The 25,718-nt window shown below is 35.7% G+C and overlaps 1 protein-coding gene across 5 annotated transcripts in view; it reads left to right on the plus strand.

Moving 5' to 3' along the window:
• Positions 1-980: 980 nt before the first annotated feature.
• LOC111041809 (hepatocyte nuclear factor 6-like) overlaps positions 981-25,718 on the plus strand; it is a 31,926-nt gene continuing 7,188 nt past the window's right edge. The window contains exons 1-2 of one of the 5 annotated variants that reach the window (XM_022326235.1): positions 981-4,185; positions 8,489-8,524. In XM_022326235.1, the coding sequence (XP_022181927.1) occupies positions 2,178-4,185; positions 8,489-8,524 (2,044 nt within the window). In that variant the 5' untranslated portion in view covers positions 981-2,177. The remainder of the gene's footprint in view (positions 4,186-8,488; positions 8,525-25,718) is intronic. The other 4 variants (XM_022326236.1, XM_022326237.1, XM_022326238.1 and 1 more) reach the window with 4 other exon arrangements.

The raw sequence follows: 25,718 nt of genomic DNA on the forward strand, positions 1-25,718 counted from the left end.
AAAATGCAATATCGCAAACGTCCGACTCACACGACGATCTCGGCAATCGCATATGGCCGACCGATAACTCGAGCCGCCGTGCGTATTATTACGGTCGTTATCCGTAACGGCGGTTCGCGAGTTCGTAAAATCGAAAAATCGATCGAACCCAAGCGCAGGCCGCCACCCTCCCCGCCGACGCGTGACGTGTGCGCACGCGCGCGCCGCCCGCACGCGTGACACGCTTCGGCCGGCGGCGGCCGCGTTACGTTATTATATCGGCTGGCCAACTTCGATTTCATATAATACATTATCGCGGCGGCGGCGTGTATGTACGGTTTTTCGTAATATTATTATTTCATGTTTATCGCGGGCGTGCGTGCGTGCGTGCGTGCGTGCGCGCGCGCCACTGCCTACGCTACGCCGGTCGCCACTGCACCAGCACACGCACAAAAACACGCACGCACACGTACGGCACGATAATATTCGCGTGTACACACCATTACGGCGGCGACCCTCCGCGCTAGTATTATAATATGGTGCGTGCGTGTGCGTGTGCGTGTGCGTGTGTGTGGCGGTCGCCCCGCGTGTCCAGCTGCACACACGGCGATAGGGTGAACGCCGCCGCCGCCGCCACCCCATCGCGCGTATATCCACATACACGGCGCACTTAGGAGCGCGCGCGCGCGCCCTCGCGCCATTGTCGGTGTGTATATAGCCGGTGCCGGAGGGAGGGTGTTTCGCCACCCTTCTCCGCCCACGATCCGCGCGGCGACTATCCGCCGACTCGGTTTTTCGTCGGCGCTCAATTACCCACCGAAACGGATCAATATATTGTTCGGCGCGTATAGTGCCGCGTAACTCCGGCCCAAGCCGCCCGGCGCGCTTTTGCCGCAAAAAAAACCAAACCGTTTGTAGGGGACGTGGCGTCGACGACGGTGGGAGGGTGGCAAAACGGTATGGGGAAAAGAGAGGGAAAAAAAAAGCCCCCGGAAAATAGTAGAGGAAAAAAAAAATAATAATAATAGCGCGACGTATTATATTATATTATAATAATATAATACGAAACCCGACGTTGTCCGCGCGTCGCGTCCGCCGCATGCACACCCAGCAGTCGTATGCCCGCCCGCGAAATCCCTAACGAACGCGAATAAAATACGATAAAGCGTCTAAATCCGAAATACGATAATACACTTCAATAGCGATCCATCGGCCGATCGAAGCGGTCGGTGAGCGCACACGTCCCGTCCGCCGCTTGTTTCGAGTGTGTCGCGGTCGAACCGCGCTCGATACCCCGATACGGGCAGCGACATTGTTTCGCGTCGACCATAAAACAAACGATATAATCCAGGCTATAACTTCGGTGTCGATTTTTCCGCGGTTTTCTGCACGTCATTAGTGACGAGACGCGTATAATATTTCTTGTCGGACGCCGTTTGTTGCGATTGTCGCTGTCGTCGTCGTCGTCGTCGTCGTCGCGCGTTACGGGCCCTGCGACTCGAACGCGATCGCGGACGATCGGCGGTGCGGAGGAGGTGAACGCGGGGTGCGGGACATGCACCCGTCGCGGCCGACGGCGGGCAGTCGTGGCGCCCGTGCCGTGCCGTCAATACCGCTGCGGAATCGTTAATTGTTATCGGATCCAGTCGGAATCGTGTTTTCGCGTCCATCGATCGGTCTTAATGAATTTCGCCAATGGATTTCCAGTAGCAGCGGTACGCGGCAGTGGTCGCCGCCGAATTCGCGCGCAACCGACACGACGCCGGTAAGGCGCGCGCGCACGCCGACAACGCCACCACCGTCGACGCCGACGACGCCGCCACCACCGACGACGACGACGACGACGCTCATCTGACGCGCGCGGAACCATCGTCACACGCCGCGTAGGAGGCAGCGCGCGCGAAATGTTTTCGGACGCCGCACCAGTGTTGCTGTCGTTCCTCCGGCACCGGCGGACCGCCGAATAGTGCGTGTGCGCCCGCACATACTGACGCGACCTGACAATATTATTGTAAATTTTTTTTTTCACGGTCACATTCCCGCGGTGTACAACACGTGGCGAGGGCGCACTTCACTTGCACACCGCTCACGCGCGTACATAGGTCAGAGGGAAGGGACAGTGCTGTGCGCTCGCGCGACGACGACAGTACGTGACACGCGGAGCCGGCACAAGAGTGACAGCGGACGTTGTTCGCCGGATGGAAAACGTTCACAACATGGCGCCAGAGTCGCCGCTCAACGAAGTCGTGGTCGAGACAATCGATTCGCCGCAAGACGTGAGGGCGCACGTCGACGCCGGTCGGCCGTCCGCGTGCCCCGTCGCCGAGCCGCCACCGACACGCGAACTGTGCATCACGCGAGTGCCGCGGTCGCAGCCCGCCAGCAGGATCGTTTGCCATGCACGTTGTTCGCGACCCGTCCAGCACGACGACGACTCGGAAGACGACCTGGACGACGACGACTTGGACGACGAGAACGACGACGACCACAACGACCACAACAACCACCACCAGCAGCACCATCAAAACAACCGTGGCCACCAACACCAGCAGCAGCAGCAGCAGCAGCAGCAACACCACCAGAACCAGCACCACCAAGCCCATCATCACCAACACCACCACCAAAACCAACACCATCCGCACCTCCAGCAGCAGCAGCAGCAGCAACAACAGCAACACCACCTCCAAAACACGGACCGATCGCCGGTCGAAAGTAACGGCGGTGGTAGCCGCCGAGGCGTAGGCGGTACGGTCGTGGTCAGAGGCGGCTGTGGCGGTGGCGGCGGCGGCAACGGAGGTGGTGTCAGCAGCGGTGGAAGCGGTGGCGTCATCGTCGAGGACGTCAAACAGCCCGAGAGCACCATCACGGTGATCGTACACCACCCGGACGAAGACCGGGCCAACAGATCGTCCAGACTCAACCCCAGACATTCCGTCAGCGTGGCCGGCATGATCGAGTCGCAAGACTACCACCGCGGCGCTGGCTCCGGGACCGGTAACAACAGCGTGCTCCAGCTGCACCATCAGCAACAGCAACAGCAACAACCGGAGCCCACTTACCAGACGCTCACGTCGGTCAACGGCAGGATGTCACCGCCCGGCTACAGCCCCAACTCATCGTACGCCACGCTCACACCTCTCCAACCACTGCCGCCCATATCGACCATGTCCGACAAGTTCGTGTACGGTCACTCCAACAACGTGTCCGGATCGTTCACGGTCATGCAGAACAACATCGGTGGCATGGGCATGGTGGTCAACAGCCCTTACACGTATGACAAGATGGGCATGCACTCACCCAACCACTATTCGCCCACACACATGCACCACATGCCGCCTCAACAGGGCTCGCCGATATCGCCGCAAAGCGCGTCGTACAGTCAAAACGGAGGCGGCGGCGGAGGTGGCCTCAACTCGCCGCAGAAGAGCATGTCGTCGCCAAACAGCTGCTATGACTCGCCGTACACGCAGATCGGCCCCGGCGGCCGGTCGGGGGCGGCCAACGCCATGCACAGCCCCGACCTCAGCCAGAACTCGGGGTCACTGCACTCACCGCCGATGTCCAGCTACGGTGGAACCACCACGCTGTCCAACGTCAAAGGGCTGACCACCATCACGCCGCACCCCGGCCGCAGCAGCGGTGGAGTCGTCGTGTCTCCAAGGCACTCGCCGTCGCTGGTCATACACCCCATCATACAGCCCCAGGAGGTCGTGGTAACCACGTCCTCGCCCTCGCCGCCCGACCACTCGCAGAGGATGCAGATGATGCACCAGCAACAGCAACAGCAGCAGCAACAGCAGCAACAGCAGCAGCAGCAGCAGCAGCAGCAACAGCAGCAACAGCAACTGCAACAGCAGCAGACCACGCTGATCAAGACGCAATCGATCACGACCACGACCACGGTTCTGGTGCAGAATGCGTCGTCGGCGTCCGGGTCGAACGGCAGCGGTTCCGACATGGAGGAGATCAACACCAAAGAGTTGGCGCAGCGGATCAGCGCCGAGCTGAAACGGTACAGCATACCGCAGGCGATATTCGCGCAACGCGTGCTGTGCCGGTCGCAGGGCACGCTGTCCGACCTGCTCCGGAACCCCAAGCCCTGGTCCAAGCTGAAATCCGGCCGGGAGACGTTCCGCCGGATGTGGAAGTGGCTCCAGGAACCCGAATTCCAGAGGATGTCGGCCCTCCGCTTGGCAGGTATGCACGGTACACACGATATACGATATAATATAATACTTTAATTTAAGCGAATAAGCACAATTATTATTGACATTGTTTTATGTATAATACGCACGCCGCTGCCGCTGCGCACCACACGCACACAACACGTGGTTATCGATTTATTATTATTCTTCTGCCGCCGCGCACGTGTGTGTGTGTTTGTGTGTGTGTGTGTGTGGCGTTTGAAAACGCTTTTTTTCAAACATATTGCCATTTTTTTTTTCATTTATCTCGGCCCAATTCCGCCCTCTCGACGATTCGAAATGTAATCATATCGCATGCAGTGAAACTACCATATCACGAAGTCTAGTGGTCAAAAAAAAAATAAATAAATAATAGTATTACAGAGAAATTCTTCAAACAGATTTAAATAAAGTATAGGTTCTGACCTTGTTTGGTTCTCTAAAATATTTCGTTCATCAAAAAATGTTATTAAACGGAAGTCCTTTTTAATGTTATATGGAAGTTTATAGGTATTGTATTTTGATATTTGTATAACGACATGACATCAATGACAATATTATATTGTCATATTCGATTCTACGACCTATTCGCATAATATAACAGTATATAACATTTTACCATTATCGCTTTGCTCGCCAAATGGGCACGCTCTCTGTGCCCCCCCCCCCCCCAACCACTTCACCCTTCCGTCGTCGCCGCTGAAGCCATCGCCACCATCTGGTAGTGCACGAGAGTGCTTGATGATTGCCTTCCGGGCTACCCCCCGAGGACCGCGAGCACCAGCTGCTGCTTAGCCCAACATCGGACATGACATTGTAATGACAGTTACCAGAGTTCATTGAACCCTTTTCGGCAGCGATATTCGTCATTCCAATCATCCGGGCCGGTTGTCTACCGGGTAGTGGTTTCGAATTTGGCGGCCACTTCATCAGTGGCGCAACGGTTTACTGTCAATGATTTTTGGACTGCGTTTCAACGCAGTGTAGGCTCGTAGTATTCGGTTTCCTCTAGCGGGCATACCGACAGTAATACCGGAATTTCCAATATTTAGAAAGTCCATAATATAACGAGTACAGTATCGCTTTTTAATATTTCATATAAACGTCAACTAAACACGATTCGAAAACCACGAGCATATAAAGTATGATGATTCCAATAAAAATAACCAAAATAATAATAATAAAAACAATAATAATAATAATAATAATATTTATTATATTATAAAAATTAATTTCATCCCGTAATGCCTATAGTCTTACATTCCGGAGTCTCCCCGAATCGCCTCACATTGTTGACCATATATTTTTCGCCCACGACACCTTACATTATTTTACACGCTCGTGAATTGAATTCTCCACGTAATTACATTACTACAATTTGTTTTTGTATCATTTCCCTATACGCGGTGGCGGGTTTGAAAGTTTTCTCTACGCGCTGCTCCGTGTATGTAAATGTATATTTTTTTCCAAACCTAATACTTTCATTTTTTTTATATTTTGAATTTCACCTCGGAATATTTTTGCCAGGACTATTAAATAGTATTAAATTATTTTTGAGCCTCAAAAACTCCCCTCTCTGTTTTCCCCTTGCATACGCAGATACCCATATGGCCATATCCGCATAACCATATGGCGTATCAAAGTGTACGGTCGTGTTCGGAAAACGGATATAATATTTCGGGACCGGAACCCACCGACGACGACGAAACCCGAAAATAAAAATCGCCACGTACCTATATGTTGGCAGTTATTACAGCTACGACGATGCCGCGGAAGACTCTCACGGTTGACACTGAATACACATCGACACGATGTACAGACGTGTAACTATACGTGACCGGAAGATATTTGAACACAATAATAATAATAATAATAATAATATCATCGTCGAGGTTCCCGTATATCCGTTACACTCCGGGGCGCCTCTCAGTCTATCGCACTCTTACCCGCACGCTCACACTCTCTATCTCTCTCTCTTTACACACCCACAACACAGGCCCACTCTATTGTGCTCGCTCGCGTTTCGTATACCCTATCCGCCAAGACAGGTGCGCTGCGAAGGATATTCATATTATATTATAATTCCACCGTGCGCCGAGCAGTGTGCTGCACGCCCGCGTCACCGCCACAATAACAATAATAACAGTAATAAATAATAATAATGATAATGATAATAATACTACGGTATTGTGTAGAGACGGGTCACATTTCACGGTGGACGAATGAGGTGCCATCGCGACGAGCGACACGTCGTTATACGTATTATTGTCATATCGCTATTATCGGGGACGATCGCCGCCGCCGTCGTCTGGTTTTCGGATTTTGGGGTTTTCGGGATTTCGGATGCCTATTATTCACGTGGCCAAACGATCGCGCAGAGATAGAGTTTATTTTTATTTTATCATATTGAGCATGTAATATAAGTGTGAAACCCTCCAACCGTTTAGGTATCAATGAATAACGTATTATAAAAACTGTACTGTAATGCGCGATAAAATTTTAGATCTTATTACCACCGTTTTTGTCATACATTTTTTAAAGTTAGTTACATTTTAAAAAGTTGAGTACGAATATTATAAATGTATATTTTATGAGATGTAATTTACAAACACAAAATAAAGACAACTATATAAGTGTACTAACCTCTATGGACATACCTACTTGAATCATAATATTATATAAGTTTCGTTTCACCCATCGATTGAATGATTTCTTTTTGTTCGTTGTGCGTTAGTTTTACGACTATAAAAATCTGACTTCATAATGTGGTTTACATAAAATAAAAAGAAACATGATTCCGCTCATTATCTACTATAGATATCTACCAGAATAAAATATCCGTGGACAATCGTCTCCTTTTATAATTAGAAATATATTTATATATTTCATCCATAATAATTAGTAATAACTATCGTGACAGTAGAAATTATTCGCATGCCTAAAAAATGATGAATTTGTTTATCTTACAGTAAAAGTGTTTAATTTAGCTTATTTAATTTATTATGTTTATTAAGGTTTATTATTTACCTTTATACCTATAATATTACCTACCTATACACAATATAATAACTAATTAATTAATAGGTACCAACTGAATATAAACTTGCTCGGATTATGGAAATTTAATAATAGTCCGATCCGACGATTAATTTAAGATATAATTATTATTATTTGATATTACTTTTAGTATTTTTATCATTAGCAATATGTATTTTAATTCCAGATTTGTAAAACAATTTTATCTTAAAACCTATCAGACTTTTTGATTTAACATTGTTATATAAGTGCATTCTGTATAGTATGGGAATAGTTCCTAAACATAATAAGCAATTACTATGTCCAAGACATAGGTAGGTATACGAAATTCACTTATATAGTGTTTATAAATATTGTAAGAAGTAATTGACAGTTTCATTTTTTATACTCAAAAATAAGAAGAAAAAGGAAAAGAAAACGGGACAGTAATATTTTATGTTGAGGAAAAAATGACTGACAACTACGAGTGTAATATAGTTACATCAACTAACAAGATTGTTTCAGTTTCTTATAAATATAATTTAAAATGTCGTCTGATTAAAAAATACCCAACCACATAAACCTACGCTGTCACATATTTGTCTTATAATTTTAAAATTAGTAAAAAAAATTAATTATGAAGTGACACCATATTTATTATAATATTATCACATATTCACATACCTTTATGCGAGTTCATATAATTTATAAGAAATTTAAAAAACTAACATAATTATATATTTTTTCACATCGTACTTACAATAATTAGGTATTAACAATAAATTAAACATGAAAAAATACGCACATTTTACTAAATGGGCTTAATATCTTTTACATTATAATATTACCTATTTACTTTTTTTTGTAAAATCTACCTAAGATTTTAATTTTTTAAATCTGTAAAAATCCTAGAAATCTATCATAAGACAAAATTTAATTAATTGATATAAAATGACGATATTTTTCAATAACTATACGACAAAAACAACAAAAATAAATTTTTTTCACGCTGATCAGAAAATGTGCAAGTTACCTTTAATTCTCAAATTTCTAATCCATAACCTTTTTTTATTCAATTTTATTTTGCTTTATCTGTTTTGGCTTTCTTATTTCATATTAATTGTATTATAACATATTTTATTGTTTTTATTCGCTTTTAAAACCATGTTTGTTTCACATAAATCGCTTTGTCATAATATATTATAATAATATCTTACTCACACTATCGCTTAAATATTATTATACTCATATTATATTATGTATTTATTGTTTAAATGAAAAGAAAATAGCTTATAGTTTTAAACTTTCAGATGATTCTTCTTCTAACCTTGGTCAAGATTTAGAAGGTAAGTTACGTTTTATTTAAATATTATTAAGTAGACATATTATTTAATTATACATCCAAGTATTATTATACACCTAAGTCCTAATAAAAGTCAATGAATGTAGAAAAGAATAAATAATTGAAATTCAAAAAAGGTAGTTAACATATTAAATAATATCCAGACCAATAAATATATTCCAAAACGATTAAATTTAATTTCATATGAATTTTACTAGGTTTTGTTCGATACAAACAATAATTATGAAATATCTAATTAAAATAGTTTTCAATACAATTTCTAATTACGTCAGACTGAAAGTTATTTGATTAGGGCGCGTGTATACAGTTTTAACTCGTGTTTATAATACTTAATGCGTTCCATTATTTCAAAACTCTCGAAGGTTTTCAACAGTAATCAGCATTCGGCTTCATAATATGAAATCACATATAATACTTATATAAATAAATACAACCTTCCAAATTATATGTGACAAAAATGATGAGGATCGCAGAAGAACAAACATAATCCCAACCACTTTTGTCACACTAAATTTGGAAGGCAGTGGATATGTTATTAAATAGGTATATCTGAGTGACGACTAATAAGTAAATGATAATTATTTTTCATACATGAATATTAAATATAATATATGTATAAGAATTCCCTCTTTGTACATATTTTTGGATAAATTATGATTTTAGGTGTTGTGCTCATAGTATAAAAACGTGTTTAAATAATGTGAAGACAGTGAAGACATTAATAATTCATATTGTGTTCTTAAACATCACAAGCGTGTTGGTGCCCACTGATAAGAAAGTGTATGCCTTAGAGACTTGAGTTGTACACAATACCTATTTATACTGTTAATATTCCTTTCAATTTCGCCATGATAACCCTAATGCCAGAATCGTTTGGCATAAAAATTATTAAAAATGAGAAGAAGAATAAAAATGTACACATTAGAAACGCGGTGGAACCTAAACATTGCGAGGAGAAAAACGGACGGGGACAGTGACCTACGTCTGTATTATCAAAGTCGCCGTTGGCAACACCACAAACGCTCGAACATCAAGAGCATCACCCCCATAGTAATATGAAAAGGGACTGTTAAAATGACGTCATCGCTTTTTAGAAGGGAGTGAAGTGAATGATGACACCAAACGACAAAATACGTATAGGGGAATACATATACTACGCGGAACGCAAAGTTATCGAAAAGGTTTTTTTTTTTATTCATTTTAAAATTCTAAAAACGTTAGTTATATTTTTGATTTGAATCAACGCAATATTTAATTTGAAGAAAAAAAGAAAAGCACACAAAAACGTCGACATGGAGTTTATCAATTTACTTTTTATTACCTATAAAAATGTGAAACTTCTTAATGTCACACTATAATGGCATGACGTTCCTGAATATGTGTACTATGTAGAATTTAGTCGACGAAATAAAACGTCAACTGAAAGTCTGACATTTGTGTACTACCGTGGTTTCTTTGTCAAATAATATTTTTCTCGGTTCCAATTTATTTTCTCTCGTATTTTGCGCGCAACTATTCTGCATAATTCAAAACAACAATTTAGTGCATTCAACCAAAATAATATAATGTAAAATTTATAAATCAATAAGTAATCGTCGATCTAAAACCCAAAATATTGTTTAGTTATCTGTTCTGTTCAATGTCTCAACTGACTAAAATATGTTTTTAGTAATTATGCAGTGCCATACTCTAAGGGCATTTTTTTGGTCCAATTTAGAAATTATTCAATACATATAGTTAAACCTATATAATAAACACAAATAGTCACAAATAATTCAATCGCCTTATATTTTGATTGCTTAGATAATTTAAAAAGCACGAAAATCTTTTCTTTGATAATAAATTCCTAGGATTATGTTTTAATCAGATTCTTATGGGTTTAAAATGTAATTGAGTATTAATTCCATGTTCTATGATAGGTATTACTTCAATACGTTAACAATATTATAGCAAATACCAATTTATAATTATAATTATAATTGCCGTATGCTATCTTATTATTTTTCATAAAGATTTTGTTTTATATACATTTTATGAACTTTTGATAAGCTTACTACAGGAGTGATGTGTTCGCCAAACGGCAATCATTATGATATTTTATAGTTTATTTTTCAATGTATTATTATGCTACCTATTTCAAGTTTATTTCATTACCTATCTATTATATTTTATTTTATGGAAATGTTCAACAAATAATCATAGTAAATGCTAATAAATAACTTTGATTTAAAACATAAATACAGCTTTACATCCAATCATTTAGTTAGCATAATATATTTTTTTCTATGTATCATTTCAACTACGGTTATGACTTATGACAATGGTAATATTAAAACACTTTTTAACAAAATAATAATGTTATTTTAGTATTAAATTAAATAACTTTTATAATTATCAATTATGGAAATTATTTCTATAATTAGCGAACCACGTGGTATATTAATACATGTCTAAATTATTAACTTTCAAAGTTTGCATTTGTTTTCGATGATAAAGCAAAACCATATTGTTTGGGGTAGAGATTATAATAATATGAAAACCTCTCATTCTGTAATTATTATTCATTTGAACGGAATGAAGTTTTCAACGTCATTTCATTACAAACAAATTGCTATTGCGTGAAATAATAACTTTTGGACTATTGTTTAAATTAGGGTTCCGTGTAAATGTTATTTGCATCGCTTTTCCAGAGTAAAATATATAATACTATATTCATTGTAACTTGGTCACAAACGGGTACTAAAGAATTCAAAAACCTCCAACAAATATCGATTTTAATAAAACGTTTACACTGTCTAGTACTTATAAATAAGTTTAAATTTTTAATTTTGGAAACTTTTTCGAGAAGTCAATTTTCAAAAGTCATTCTGTTATTGATTAAAGCATTAAAATAAATTGTGTTGTTACGGGCAGTGGATAGGTACTTTGTCCTAGTAAACCGAATTACCTACTCGACTATTTCAACACAACCCGCAGGCTGTTTCTTCTACATTACCTAATGTATACATTTTCTTGAAATTTCAGGCAGAAATGTCTCTGTATTTGACAGGATAGTATTATCTGTCATAAACATATAAATCCATGTTTATTGTACAGTGTATAAAGTTATAAGTGTTTCAATATTGTTGTATAATTTCTATACGTATTAAAAACTCATTTATTTCATATTTTTTTTCTTATTATCTTCAATAGATTGTTTTGAAAATAATTAGTTTTATAATAGTTGGTAAATGTACAATTTTTTCTCAATTTATCAGCACCCTAAACACCATTACATAATTTAGTACGAAAAGAAGTGTTTTCACTTTTCAGCAATCACAGTGTAGTATAATTTAAATCTTTAATTTCACCCTATTGGTGAAAAATAAAATGAATAGAATTATTGCTGAAAATACTGAGCTTGGTTTTTAAATAAAATATATGTTGTAATGAATAAATATAAATATAAAAAGATAAAATGTAAAAAACTGTATGTACAAAGGTAGATTCTTTAAAAAATATTAGATACTCTAATTTAAATATATGGTCATTTTACGACCCTTTATACTTTCAATGTTGACAAAATTAAGTTATAAATTCATGAACTAATTTATTTACCATACCTTTTACCTTTTCAAATTCTAATTAGGTCGCTTATGTTATAAATTTGTGAGAAGAATATGACGTATAGAAGAATAATTAAAAATATATTGAAAATTAAATAGAAATATCTAGATTTTTAATTTCCTACTCCAATTCAAGAAGAATATCAAATTTAAATATTCAAATACTTAAATTAACACATACAATAATAATCTGTAGTTACTTCAAACAATTGGTAGAAATAAGAAAAAAAAATAAAGGACTCTTTTCAAATTGAATTGGCAAGTTAAATTACGTTTTAAATTGGCCAGACAATTTTTTTTTTCGTTGTTGCAAAGTCAGTTTGCATAATAATATTGATCTTGAAGGATAAAATTCTTTAAATCCATTTTGTACATTACGTTAGAGTATAAGACTAATAGAGCGTCATACAGTGCAGCATTAACTCGCACAAAATACGTTTGCTTAAGGCTAACACAACGAGAACGACCGACTATATATATATATTTATATGTTTGCACAGGGAAACTTTCGTATACATACAATATACGCTGCATTACCACATCTTAAGAAAACGTCTTACATAGTTTTGTTATTTATGTTTATATTATTATCATAAGATTTGCTCATTATGGCAAAATTTACTTTTCTTAAGATCAACCGACTGTTCACTGCGTGAGGGCATGTGTCAATATTGAGTTGATATAAATATTGAATGATGAGCTGAGTATATTATTATCATTTCGAAGCAGCTACAACTCACATACGTTCAAAACATAAACATAGTTACTCGAAATTTGGGTGCGGTGATCCTAGCGGACGGACAGGATGATGGGCAGCTGCGCGTACCATAATGTCTGGTTCCCCTCGTTGAAAAACTAAACGATGTATCTACTAACAATATTATTAAGTGTTTGTGGAGGCAATTGACATAAATATTTCAATAAGAAAATATTTTGTGGAAGGGGGGGGATTTTATTCGCAGTTAAGACCTAAGCATAAGCGTATACTGTTGCCCGTACGAAAATTCAGTCCACCATGTCTGGGCCCAAGTCATCGAAGAACACTGGAAGCCCCTTTATAATAACAGTATGCTCTACCTACGTCGAGAGATTAAAAAAAAAAAAAAATGATTATTAATGTTGTTATTGTCGTCGTCCGTATCAACCGATCGATAAATCGATAAGCTGATATTGACCCAGAGACCAATAATTTCGAGGCCGCGTGCACGGCGGACAAGGAGACAACAAATCGATAAATCGGTGTAAGGCCACTCTGTCCGCTTGCTGTCGAAAACAGTGGACAACGCTCTCGGTGAGGTCTACAAGAGTTCTTGGGTCGTTGCGTCTCTCACGCGGTTCGTGCGTCCGGAAGTGATGTAATATTATTATTATTATTATTATTATACTCACGGCGGCGTTGCCATGTCTGAACGGTGTGTTTTAATAAAGCACACACATGTATTGAATTTCATATTTATTGAAATGAAAAAAAAAAACATTTTTAATGAGGTATTAACCCTCCTCGGTCGGTGGGTGACAGCGGGTGACGCGGAAACAGCCGTGGGTGCGTGCAGGCGGAACGGTAGAAATGATCCCTTTAGAATTCTATCGCGAAAAAGTCATTATACGTACACCACATCATTAATATTATTATAGGACTCGGTACAATTTAAATTTCAGTAAACACATTATCATACCCAAGTAAAGGATAAATAATAAAATATAGCAATAATATCTGTAATTGGTAAACAACAAAATGAAAAACTTTACATTTTAGTTTTAAACGACTTTAATTCGTTCTGTGCTTAATACAACAAAAAATTTGGGTAATAATTTAATTTGTTCTATAATCGACAATAAAAGGCAAGACCGCCATGGCTTTTGCCACTTGGAGTGCCAACAACCACTTACATTTTGTACTCGCAACTTTAAAAACAAAATAGAAAACCTGGTCACCTCAGTTTCCTAGTACCTATATTATGTTATATTTAATATTCCTCCCGTTTATCCACCCCCCGCCCCCCCCCCCGAAATTAACAATCCTGGTTCAAGTCCGGGGGGATAACTATACTTACGTATTGGTGGTATAGGTATTATTACGAATATAATAGTACACATTTGATGTACCATATACAGAGTGGTTCACCGTAATCGTCCTCACCAGCAATTTTTTATTTAAAAATTATTCATTCAAATTCTGTTTTTAAGAATTTGTAAGTTTATTATAAAACGGGGTGTACCTAACCTAACTATATTTTCAATTATATTTTTAATGAAAATCTGAAGGGGTTTTTCTGAGTTAGATGTTGAAATGTATAAACTAAGGACAATAGTCCTTACTCCTTAATAATGGCTTACAAGAATATAAAATGCTAGCTGTGATCTCTGCGTTACCCTGGCAAAGATTTGTTTTTTTTTTTTTAATATACACGCAATATGTATACGGCGGATTGAATGCTTTTTGTGGCATCGCATTTCCGGTGCTTTTTTGTATGTGAAAAGTGTAAAATTGAAAACCCGGTTTGAGTGTCAATCAAGACAGCTAGTCACCCCGAATGAAAATCGATGAACGTGCAATTTAATCATTTAAGTAGGCAATTCGTGGAAAATGTGCAAGCAGTATAATATTAAATCTATAGTAAATATTATAACGGGAAGTTTTTGCAAACTTTAATAAGTTAACGGATTAATATTAATTACTAACATTTTCAAATCCTCATAGCCGCCAAATCTATTCAAAAACCCATTATCATGGACTTATTATGTCCTTATAGTGCGCCTAAGTTAAATAACTCAAAAACTACTCGTTCGAATAACGATTTAGATACATACATCAATGTTTTCCGAAAATTCATTTGATTTATAATTTAAAGGAAAAGTTGGCACGCTCCTCAAACGGTGCGATAGATAAAATATTTGAAAATGTGGATTTTAAATGTGACTGTCTAAAAGTTCTAGAAATCAGAATATGAATAAATTCTTCGTTAAAGGAAAACAATTGAGGTAATTCGTGCTCGGTGAATCGCTCTGTATGCACTACGTACGTACAGTAGCTGGTTTATATATATCGTACACCTATCCTGCTCGCATAAAACGCTCAAACAATTCCGCCTCCTGATGAATATTAATTATACCATGCGTCTAAAACAATTAGCCAACTAATAATTCGGGATTCTCGGTCAATAAAACAGCTAAGCGTCGCAACAATTATAATTATATTATTACGCCGGTACACGTGTATATATATAGATGCATTGTAACATAGCAGCGTAATATTAATGATACTCGTAGCATTACACGATTAAACATTTAATTTAGATTCTAAAGAAATATTTATTTATTTATTTGCATTTTTATGCGGCTTCGTTTACCCTCGAGCACAGCACCTTGTCATCGGGTTACCTATCGTGTTAAATTATACGCTTTTTAGAAGTTTTTACGCCGGGTATCGTATACATTCTATATTTTATTACACTAAAAAATATCTCAACGAATTCAGAGGAAAAGAGTTATATACTTGTATACATGCGACATATCGTGGTCGTCGTGTAGATACGGATGATTTTAGATTAGTTGAAACTATAACAGTTCTTAATATTCTTTTACTGTGAAACTTTTAATATTAAGTACATATACGTATGGTATATAGTTTTGTTTATGAAGTTAGTTTAAAATTTGTTTCAATCTTTTGTCTTGGCACATTTTATAATTGTATTAAATATTACACACAATACATCGCTGTACGTTTTAATTTTTTCGACGATAATGCACGTCACGGATATAATATTATACTCTTATTCGGTCGGGCAAGGTTGCTGAACACGAGTAGCTTTTATTTTTTGCTCCCCGCAGTTTTTTTTTTTTCACTAATTATATCACTAACCGAGTCATTCTGATTACCTACCTACTGCGTATTATTATTCTACTTGAGTTGCCATATGAGCATTTCACGATTCTCCGCGTTAAGGTACCCAAATTGTTCGTGGTAATGAAATTTCAAATAACGAAAACAACGACTAACCATTATATGGCTTATTCGAAAGAAACTTCAAAACGTACTGCGGTCGCTTATATATACGTTTCTAGCATCGATAGGGCTTCTCGCGTGTATGTTTGCCCCGCACTCCCATTGTGTGTGACTGATATACATTATGAACCCGGAGTTAGGCACGTGTGAGACCCCTCGAAATCATATAATTAATTAAAACGAATTATTAATTTGATTCAAATTTGGGTCGTAGCGACCGATCTAATATTATACGAATGCACGGTCCGGGCGGGCCGCGCAGTGATTTCTCGTTTCCCCGCTATGCGACAAACGTATACGTAATTTGAGCCATTTCACATTTTCATTTGCCGACAGAAATAATCGTTTTTTATCGGTTGTAAAATATAATATAATCACACGACTAGATTTACGCAATCCGCGAGGAAACGTCGTTGTATTGTCTTATATGCTATTTGAACTGTTGCAACAAAAGTTACAGCTATATATTTGTATTCTGTTATCGCATGACGATTGAAAAGGCTGGTTTTGTAAAAAAAAATAAGCCGAATTACAAGTGTTATATTTATTTTGGTTTCGTCGACTTTGAATACTGCCATTAATTCGTGTACCAATCGATAACTGAAATATGCCCGCTGGATATAATATCTTTGTGCGGTAATGATTATAATTTTGACTGCGTGGTTTGCGATGACGAGTGTGTTAAACGCGTTGGTTTATGGGAGGAATAGATAATATTATAGAGAAAAGAAACACTGATTGGAGGAGGAACGCCGGTTTGTGTTTGAGCTACGTGCGAAAGATCTGATTCGACGAGAACCATAAAAATTCATCCCGCAGTAACACGGGATTAAATCATAATTAAATAATACGGAGGAGAAGGGATCGATTTTATTTTTAAAAGGATACGGTGTCTTGGTACGTGATCGAAACTCGAAAGTTTACGAAATTCCTAGAAATGGTGACTACGCAGTATTCTTTACTTTCGAGACCTGTCTCTATTTTATCCGTGAACCTATGTATTTTGTGTTTGGTCGAGCGCCAACAAGGAAAATCAAATTGGATAGATGGCTGGTACAATAGGAGGTCAGTTATTGGACATAATGATATGACGGTGTCAAAATATATGGAAATATAATCAAATGATAAATGTTAAATAACAATATTCATTGTTGAAAAATCGCTTGTAGTTTTCGAGAAAATTGAGCGGAAGTAACGGTGTAATTACTAATAATTGTAATATTTTTGTATGTTAAGAAAACAGAAAACTGTAGAAGTTATGAGATGTAAAACTCATTTTCAGAAGTTAAAATGCTAAAACATTTCCAAGTAGTATTTTATTTGATTGTTAATTATTGACATTAAGTCTTATATTAAGTACTAATTAAAATACTATTAACAAAGTAAACATTACAAGAAATATTCAAAATTACATTTTGTGTTTTAATAATAACGATGAAAAATAAATGTTTCGAGACGGTATTATTATTATTATCTATGTTATGTACTGTTAACAAATATTTTAAACAGTTAAATTTATCACGATAATATTATTGTTTGCTATAGAACGTTTTCTGAAAATATATTTTTAATAAATAATTTTAACAGTGGATGTTTTTCTTTTTAAAAAAACAATCAAATACGTTAAACAATATTATTTTATTTAAACGTTTCACAAATTAAATGAAAATTGCATATTTTTTATCCAGAAATAATCTTTAGTTAGATTATTTTTATATTTACAAATATATACGAAGAAAAATATTTAAGATTTGAAATATTTTGTGTAATCAAACAATAGATTGTTCAAAAACGAATTTAAAATCATGTACTTTGTTGTTATTTATAATTTGTCGTATGATTTTGTGTGCATACTTAAAATTTGGATGAAATATAATGTGGATGACCTTATAATGCTGGGTATATTTCTCGTTCTTTACAACAGTAAATTATATAGATAGAATACAACTAATATACCTACGTTTTTTAAATTTTGATACTTGATAATTGATGTATAGTATTTTATTATTTCAAATGACGTCATGTTTGATACTACAATTTCTATTTATTGAACACATTTTGTTAAAAAAAGAAAAATTAGGAAATGGCATAGTGTCTTAACGTAACGGTTAAATGTGTTTTCCGGTTCAAAAAAAACTATCAAAACTCAACTGTGCGCTCAATGTCCACGTGTATAAGGTACCTAATATATTTATTTGAAAAATGTTCCTTGTTCCTATTACTTTCAGTTGAGAGAACTTCTACTCCGAGGCTAGTAGATAGGTAGTACTTTTCTCGTTAGTTTTAATTTAGAATGGAATTCAACCTGTAGGCACTAATAAAATAATATGCGTCGATTATTTAAGTGAATAAATACATTAATGAAATGAATAATTCATTATCTCACTCACTTTTCCAAATTACCCTTACGCGGTAATATTATATGTTTAGCGTGGAATCCCTAACTTTGTATATTGAATTTAACATACAACTATAACATACTATGCCTAGGTCTAGATGATCTGTTTATCGTCTCAAAGGTGTATGCGATAAGTAAATCCGTTACTCCAGTTCATCCTATTCACAGTAGGTAGTTGTAGACGAGCTCACAGGAAAATTCTTGTACGTTTTCCCGATAGGGCCAACTCCGTACTCATCCGCATATTACAGGGAACAGAAAAGTCGAATTCATTTATCAAAGCCTAAAAAATGTCTACTAGAATCAACAGCTTGAAATTAGCTGTTTATTTATGTTGTATTTTTATCATTATTTACACCTTGAAATTCCTCATCTTTCAGTACTGTGTGTAATCACATAATTCCAAAATACTTTGATCCGTATGAGACACTTCTATCAAAAATAGAAATTTTATTGTTAACATTGCCGTTGTAAATACCACAAATAATAACTTCATAGAGCAGTAAGTATTTGGGCACGTTTACAGACTAAATCATTACAATATTTTATAATATTAAACATTATTCGATTGTATGAACATTTTCTTGATGCATTTTTATTTTTTTTAATGTTTTGATTATCTCGGTTTCTGCTGTGTCACCTGTTTTCATATTATAGTATAATATAGTTACGCCTTCTTCTAAATATGATACATTTTAGATGGCATTTTTGTTGATTCTATATCAGTTATGGATAGTATAGGTTGTTAAAAGTAAGAAATACTTCAAATTTTGTTTCATGTTTTGATTATCCATTTCACATGCACTCAGTCAGAAAATTATGTATGCAGATGTACATATTTTGACCTATATTTTTTCAAAACAAAATTATTTATGAGCAGCACAGAGTGAGATACCTAATTATTATTACAATATCATAATTTGTAATTTTATTATATATTACAAAAATTTAATTTTTTAACGACAAGAGAATGACAAATTATATAAGACTTAAATAAAAATTATTTTTAAATATTTAAATGCATTCATAAAATAATGTATACATGCAATAGTTATGTGATAATTTATTAACAGCACTTATAATAGAAAAACAAAATGCGGAGATTCATATGTACCTGATTATTGGAAACATTTATATCTACGATGAACTGTTTAATTATTTCAATATATTAAAAATATTATAGTAGGCAAATAAAATATTTATCTTATCATAATAAAACCTTTTTTCCCAGTATTATTATCATTTTAAACACTATATAAAATTAGTGTATTCAGTTTAATTTAATTTCTGATATTTATTTAGTTCTTCGGTGTATAGAAACAAATGTATACCTTAAATACTGTTTATTTAACAGAGTTTACTATTGTTTTGTTAATCTTAAAATAAACATCTTTAATAAGTAAAAACTTTAGTGTAGAGGTAAAAAATTTAAAAGCATAAACTTAAATACTGTACAATTTAGAACAGCCGAGTTTTAACAATAAATAATAATTTTTTTCACCTTTTCATTTAAATATTATTTTGATGTTGAATAATTTTATAAATGTTGACCAGTGCAGCAGGCTAAATAAACAATAACAATGTATTATCGGTAATGTAGTTTTCAAACTAAACAAAAAAAGTTTTTACACTTTTAACCCAATTAAAACATGGAAAATGGATACCTACTATAGTTTATAGAGCTATTTTTTGATGAGAAATTGACTATGTAATTATGAGTCGTGAACCATATTCTATTGTTAACATGTATTAACCGGCATGATGGGTTGCATCATATTCGTTACATATAACACATTACATCACAATATCACTTATTGTATATTTTACTCGCTACCTTTATGACTGGTGGTCCCTTTGATGTTAAACGGATTAAAAGTCGTTAAGTGTTCATGAAGTACGTACTATATTGTATAGGTGTAGTGTATATAAAAGTATGTACGACTATAGGGTCCTAAACGTTTGAATAAAAAAATGTCTTTCAGCGTTTTGTTACCTACCATTATATGTCTCAATAATAGATTTAAAAAATAAAAAAATATGGATCACATGCCCCCGCAGTATGATATTAGTATATTATTAACGATTGCGTATTTACCTATCCAGACTCTAGATCTGGGATGAAGTTTGATGTATCGCAAAACGATTAATGTTGTCCATTTTTCACGGTTACGATATTATGGTACCTAAATCATAAAATGTATCATCTCCTTCGTGTTCTCCCTAGTCCTGTTATTCGACTCGACCCACATGTGAATACGTTCTATTAAAAATATATATATATTGTAACGTTAAAACACAACGTCAAAGTATCGTTACTTATATTGAGATATTGACATTTTCGAACAACCGCGAGTGACGTGAATAAAAACGCATGGCCTGGGAACCAATATATTTGTTCACAGAGTTATTAGATTAGATCCAATAAAACCTAAATCAGTCAATACGTCAACCACTTTATTAATAAAACTATTGTATCAAATGCGGAAAAAAACAGTATCGATGAGCTACAGACGCAGGGCAAACACAATGATGAAGGGTGGGGAGGGGGAGGGGGGATGAATAGAGAAAAGGAAAACCATTACACGTCGTATTGTCTAGTGACTATAACCACTCCCAATAATACCACTAGGCTCCAAACATATTATATGAAACCCAGTGCTCAGAAAATACACAGTGGGTAATAATTGGTAAAAAATAAAATAATACAGTGAAAAACTGAAAGTCATGAAGAGTTCAAATTAAAAAAAAAAAATACCTCTTCGTCGTAATACTCAAAATAATATCATTTACATTAGCGATGTATAAATACTAAATAATAACAAAATTTCTCAGAATAGTGGGTTGTTACTTTTATACAGACTAGTATATCATTATATTATAATTAAACACTTTCCTGGAATATTTAAATTTGATGTGGTAAATGGTGATTATTTCGGTTCCTGTTGTGTCGCCAGTGCTTTTATCATACCGACTAAAACACATAGGTAACTTTTAATTATGCTACATTTTGGAGGATAGCAAAATCGCTAAATTTTCATAATGATAATTTTTCTAACTCCAGATCAGCCATTTTGACTTTCATTTGTTTAAATATAAAATTATCGACGAGCAGCACACCCCTATACTCGTTTTTATAACATTCTAATTATTTAGTATTCTATTGACTGACGATGATTTCATTTTTCTATTGTCAAGGTCTTACCTTACACGAGACTTAAATATAAACTTTTAAAGTTATTTTTAAATATTTTAGTGCAATACCTCTTTGTTGTGTATTTTTTCCCCCGCCGATCGATCAAAGTACAATTATTTGTTGAATCCTGTGTACCTATTATATTATGTTTGTGTAATGCGTTACATCGAATAAAAGCATATCAGCTAACTACACGCCTCCTGCCACCCTACTAACACTGCAGGACTATAGGTAATTGCATTATACGATTGTACGCATATAAGACCCGACTTAAGGTTTACAATAATATACACAAACGAGTATGGCGAACGGTCAAAAGCGAAGGTCACGGCGCAGGAGAATAATCAACAAGGACGTCCTGCTTGAGCACCAATATCACGTATATTATGCACAGGACCAATGCGATGTTCATCATCATGTCAAAGGTGTTAGACGATTTAACTGTGTCTACGACACACTTTTGTGCAGTGTTCTGTCTCTTTGTTTTTGTTGTTTTCGAAATCCAACGCGACACAGCGAGCTTTCGCGCTATAGACAGTTTCTTGCGAAATTGTCTAGACTATAGTGCCACCTATTAATATTAATGAAGTCCGAGCGCTCGACAGTACACAAACATTAATAACAGATGATGGGATACTTTGAGAAATTATAATCTTTTTGGAATATTTTTGAATATATTAACACCATTAGCACGTTTTTGATATAATAACTGTCGGTGAAAATAGAAGGGTTTGGGAAGGGGAGCTAAGACCCAACTGACGACCACTCTGCCAAGTCCCCGATTAAGGTCCTCATTAAGACGTCATTAATAAAAGTAAATATAATTGTTTTTCTACAATTTTTAAAATAAACTCAATAAATATCATTGAAAAAAAAAAACAATTATTTAAAACCGTGTTTAGTTGTGTGGTAAAATTTTTCTAAACAGTGGTACAGACATGGTCAATAAGAATTTTTGTTTCCCGTAGAAAATGTGGCAAGAGAACAATTTGACCAGAAAGTGCAATTTTTTAACACGGGTTTATGTGTTAGCAGTGTATTTTACTTAGTTTGCTTAATTTAATAATATATTAATATCAATATATTATATATATAAATAATAGATAGGTAATGAATTTAAATTATGTTAATAATCTACATCGACTACATCTCACTATATTTTAATCGATACATTTGACGGGGGACTTAAGTTTTGGTTCAGTTTTTGTACGAATAGTGAGAAAAATTAGATGAAAAATTGAATTCTGTAATAGTTATATAAATCATCCTAAAACTTATACCACAATAGTTATAACAACATTGAACTCAGCTGAAATGTGTGTAAATCTGATGATTCTAGTAATTATTTTTCAACGAATTTTTCTGTATCCGACATTCCGACAAGATATTGTATTATTGTATGTAAATTAAATACAAACATAAAAAGTCTTCAGTCGAAAACATGTATAGGCTTTGAACCGTTTTTTTGTCGTTCAACAGCCTACACCGAGAGTAAAGGAATTAAATTATACGTAAAAAATGTACAGCAGGAAAAAATCAGTTTTTTACAAGTATATTTTGTATTTATACGAAATCGTCAGTGTCGCGTAATCGTGGTCTACTGCAGCAACGCAAACAGTCAAGTGCATTTCATACCATTGTCAGTGGTATTTAAAAACGTACCCTTTTGACACTTGACAAAAGTTCTTATAATATTATGTGGGTAGTTTATATTACAACATTAATTTAGGTTTATATTATATTGTTAATTTATAGCAAATCACAATATTATTCTCTTTTATTCGGTTTTTTTTCCTGACCGAATGTTTTCAATAACATCTCAACAATATTCACTACAAGACCGTATTATTTTAGATGTCCTCAAAATGTATTGATATTTGCTAGGTATGAAGCAAAGTATTTAAATAACTAAACTCGATAGTTTCTTCGTATTTATAACTGTGATTATTGTTTTACGCTGACAATATAATATTACATCCCTAGAGCGAATAACAAGAAAGCATAGTTTCACAACTATTTGGAAACGCCAAAGGCATCCAGCAAAATCCAGTTGCATCTCGACAATCGACGGTATACACAGTTCGAATTTCATCTCTCGCGGACACGTGCATCGCAATTTGTTTTTCCGTCAGATTATACTTGGAAACTAAGAAATACGAACAAGTTTATCGTCGGATAAGCTTTTTCAAGACTAACAAGGACAATTCTATACTCCAATTCGAGTGCACGTCATCGTAGTGCAATAATTTTGAATTATTATTATTATTTACTGTTCAAATGGTCGACGCCATATAATTATCTAAAAAAAAAAAAAACCGCGACGTGTGTCGAACGGTGGCGTTCAAATATTGGGCAATTACTGCAAACGCTTTATTTAAAACATTTGTGGAACATAACCATAACAATATATAAAATAAAATATATACTCTACGCTACGCTACACAACATGCCTACGTATCTTCTCCATTTCTTCGTATACCCACGTATTAATATTATCGTCTCGACTTTACAAAATCTTAATCGATACATTACTTACGATATTTTAGCGTATTATATTCAACATACCTAGTACAATATTGTGTGAGGACTAATAATTTTACAAAAGTGGCAAAGTGGGTATCGCCCTGAATTCTGAATGCTGCATCACTGTATACGAAAAATTATTTTGCAGAACGCAAATGGTCTGTCAGCCTATATGGAGTACAGTTCAAAAGCATTTTTTTTTATATATATATTACTCTTATGATAACTTTTCTTACCATAAGTATTGCGGAAGATTGATTTGATTTTTTCCGGAAACATTACATATTTTATTATATTAATATTGATACATAATTTTAAAAATAATCTTATTTCTATCATATTAGAATATTATTGTTGTATTAAGACATTAAATGCACCGTTAATAATTTATAAATACCCAACAATACACGACGTCTCTATATTATCGTCTCCGCTACAAAAAAACTTAATCGATATTACTTACGACGTGTCGACGTTTTAGTGTGTTATATTCAATATTTAGGGTATTATAATTTTAAAAAGATGGGCAAGTGGGTACCGCTCTGATGTACAGTAGGTGTCAAGTGTGTCACTGTTATCAATGTGAAAATGTAGGTCCATTTTCCTGAAGCCCCCACTTTTGAATTTCTGAACTGAACCCGAAGCTTTCGATTGTTCTTCGTTTGTTCTTATTTGTTCCGAATTTGTTTGTTGAATTATCATTGAATACGAAAAATGATTCTGAGCGAAGATAGTCTGTCAACCTATGTCATGTAAATTGTCATGATATGTTTTTTTTTGATATTGCTATAAAAATAACTTATTTTACCATTAAGTACTATACGGAAGATTCATTTAATTTTTACCGTAAACATTGCCTTTATTGTATTACATTAATATTTAGTATTTAATTGTAATACCAAGTCTATCACATTATATGATTGTTATATAAGCCCACGACAATAGTTAGATAAACGGTGACGCTCAAATTACGTTTCCTGCAAACACTTTATTTAAAACGTTAATGACACAGTTAATAGTAATATAAAAATACTCTACAATACACAACGTGCCTGAATTTTTTTATTTCTTAGTTTACGTCTTTATATTATTATTATCGTCTCTCAACTATAAAAAAATCTTAATCGATATTACCTACTTACGCCGTTTTAGTGTATTAGATTCAATGGGGTACTAAAAAACACGGACATGCGAGCGTCGGTTCATTTATTTTTGCACTCGAATCGATTTAGTTTCGTTTTCAATTGACAATAAATGTGGGGGGAATGTTCGGATAAAACTCGGGAAATTGATTTCAAAGTTCAATTTACTAATAAACTTATTCACACTATTTTAAAAACACGTAGACGTGTTATAAGTATATTGTTACTTGTGTATTATAACAAAACGTTGTATGGAGTTTTGTTGGAAAATTGCCAATCGCCAAAGTACAACAAATCCATTTTTCACATA

Source organism: Myzus persicae, unplaced genomic scaffold, assembly GCF_001856785.1.
Source record: "Myzus persicae strain clone G006 unplaced genomic scaffold, MPER_G0061.0, whole genome shotgun sequence".
Taxonomy (NCBI): Eukaryota; Metazoa; Arthropoda; class Insecta; order Hemiptera; family Aphididae; genus Myzus; species Myzus persicae.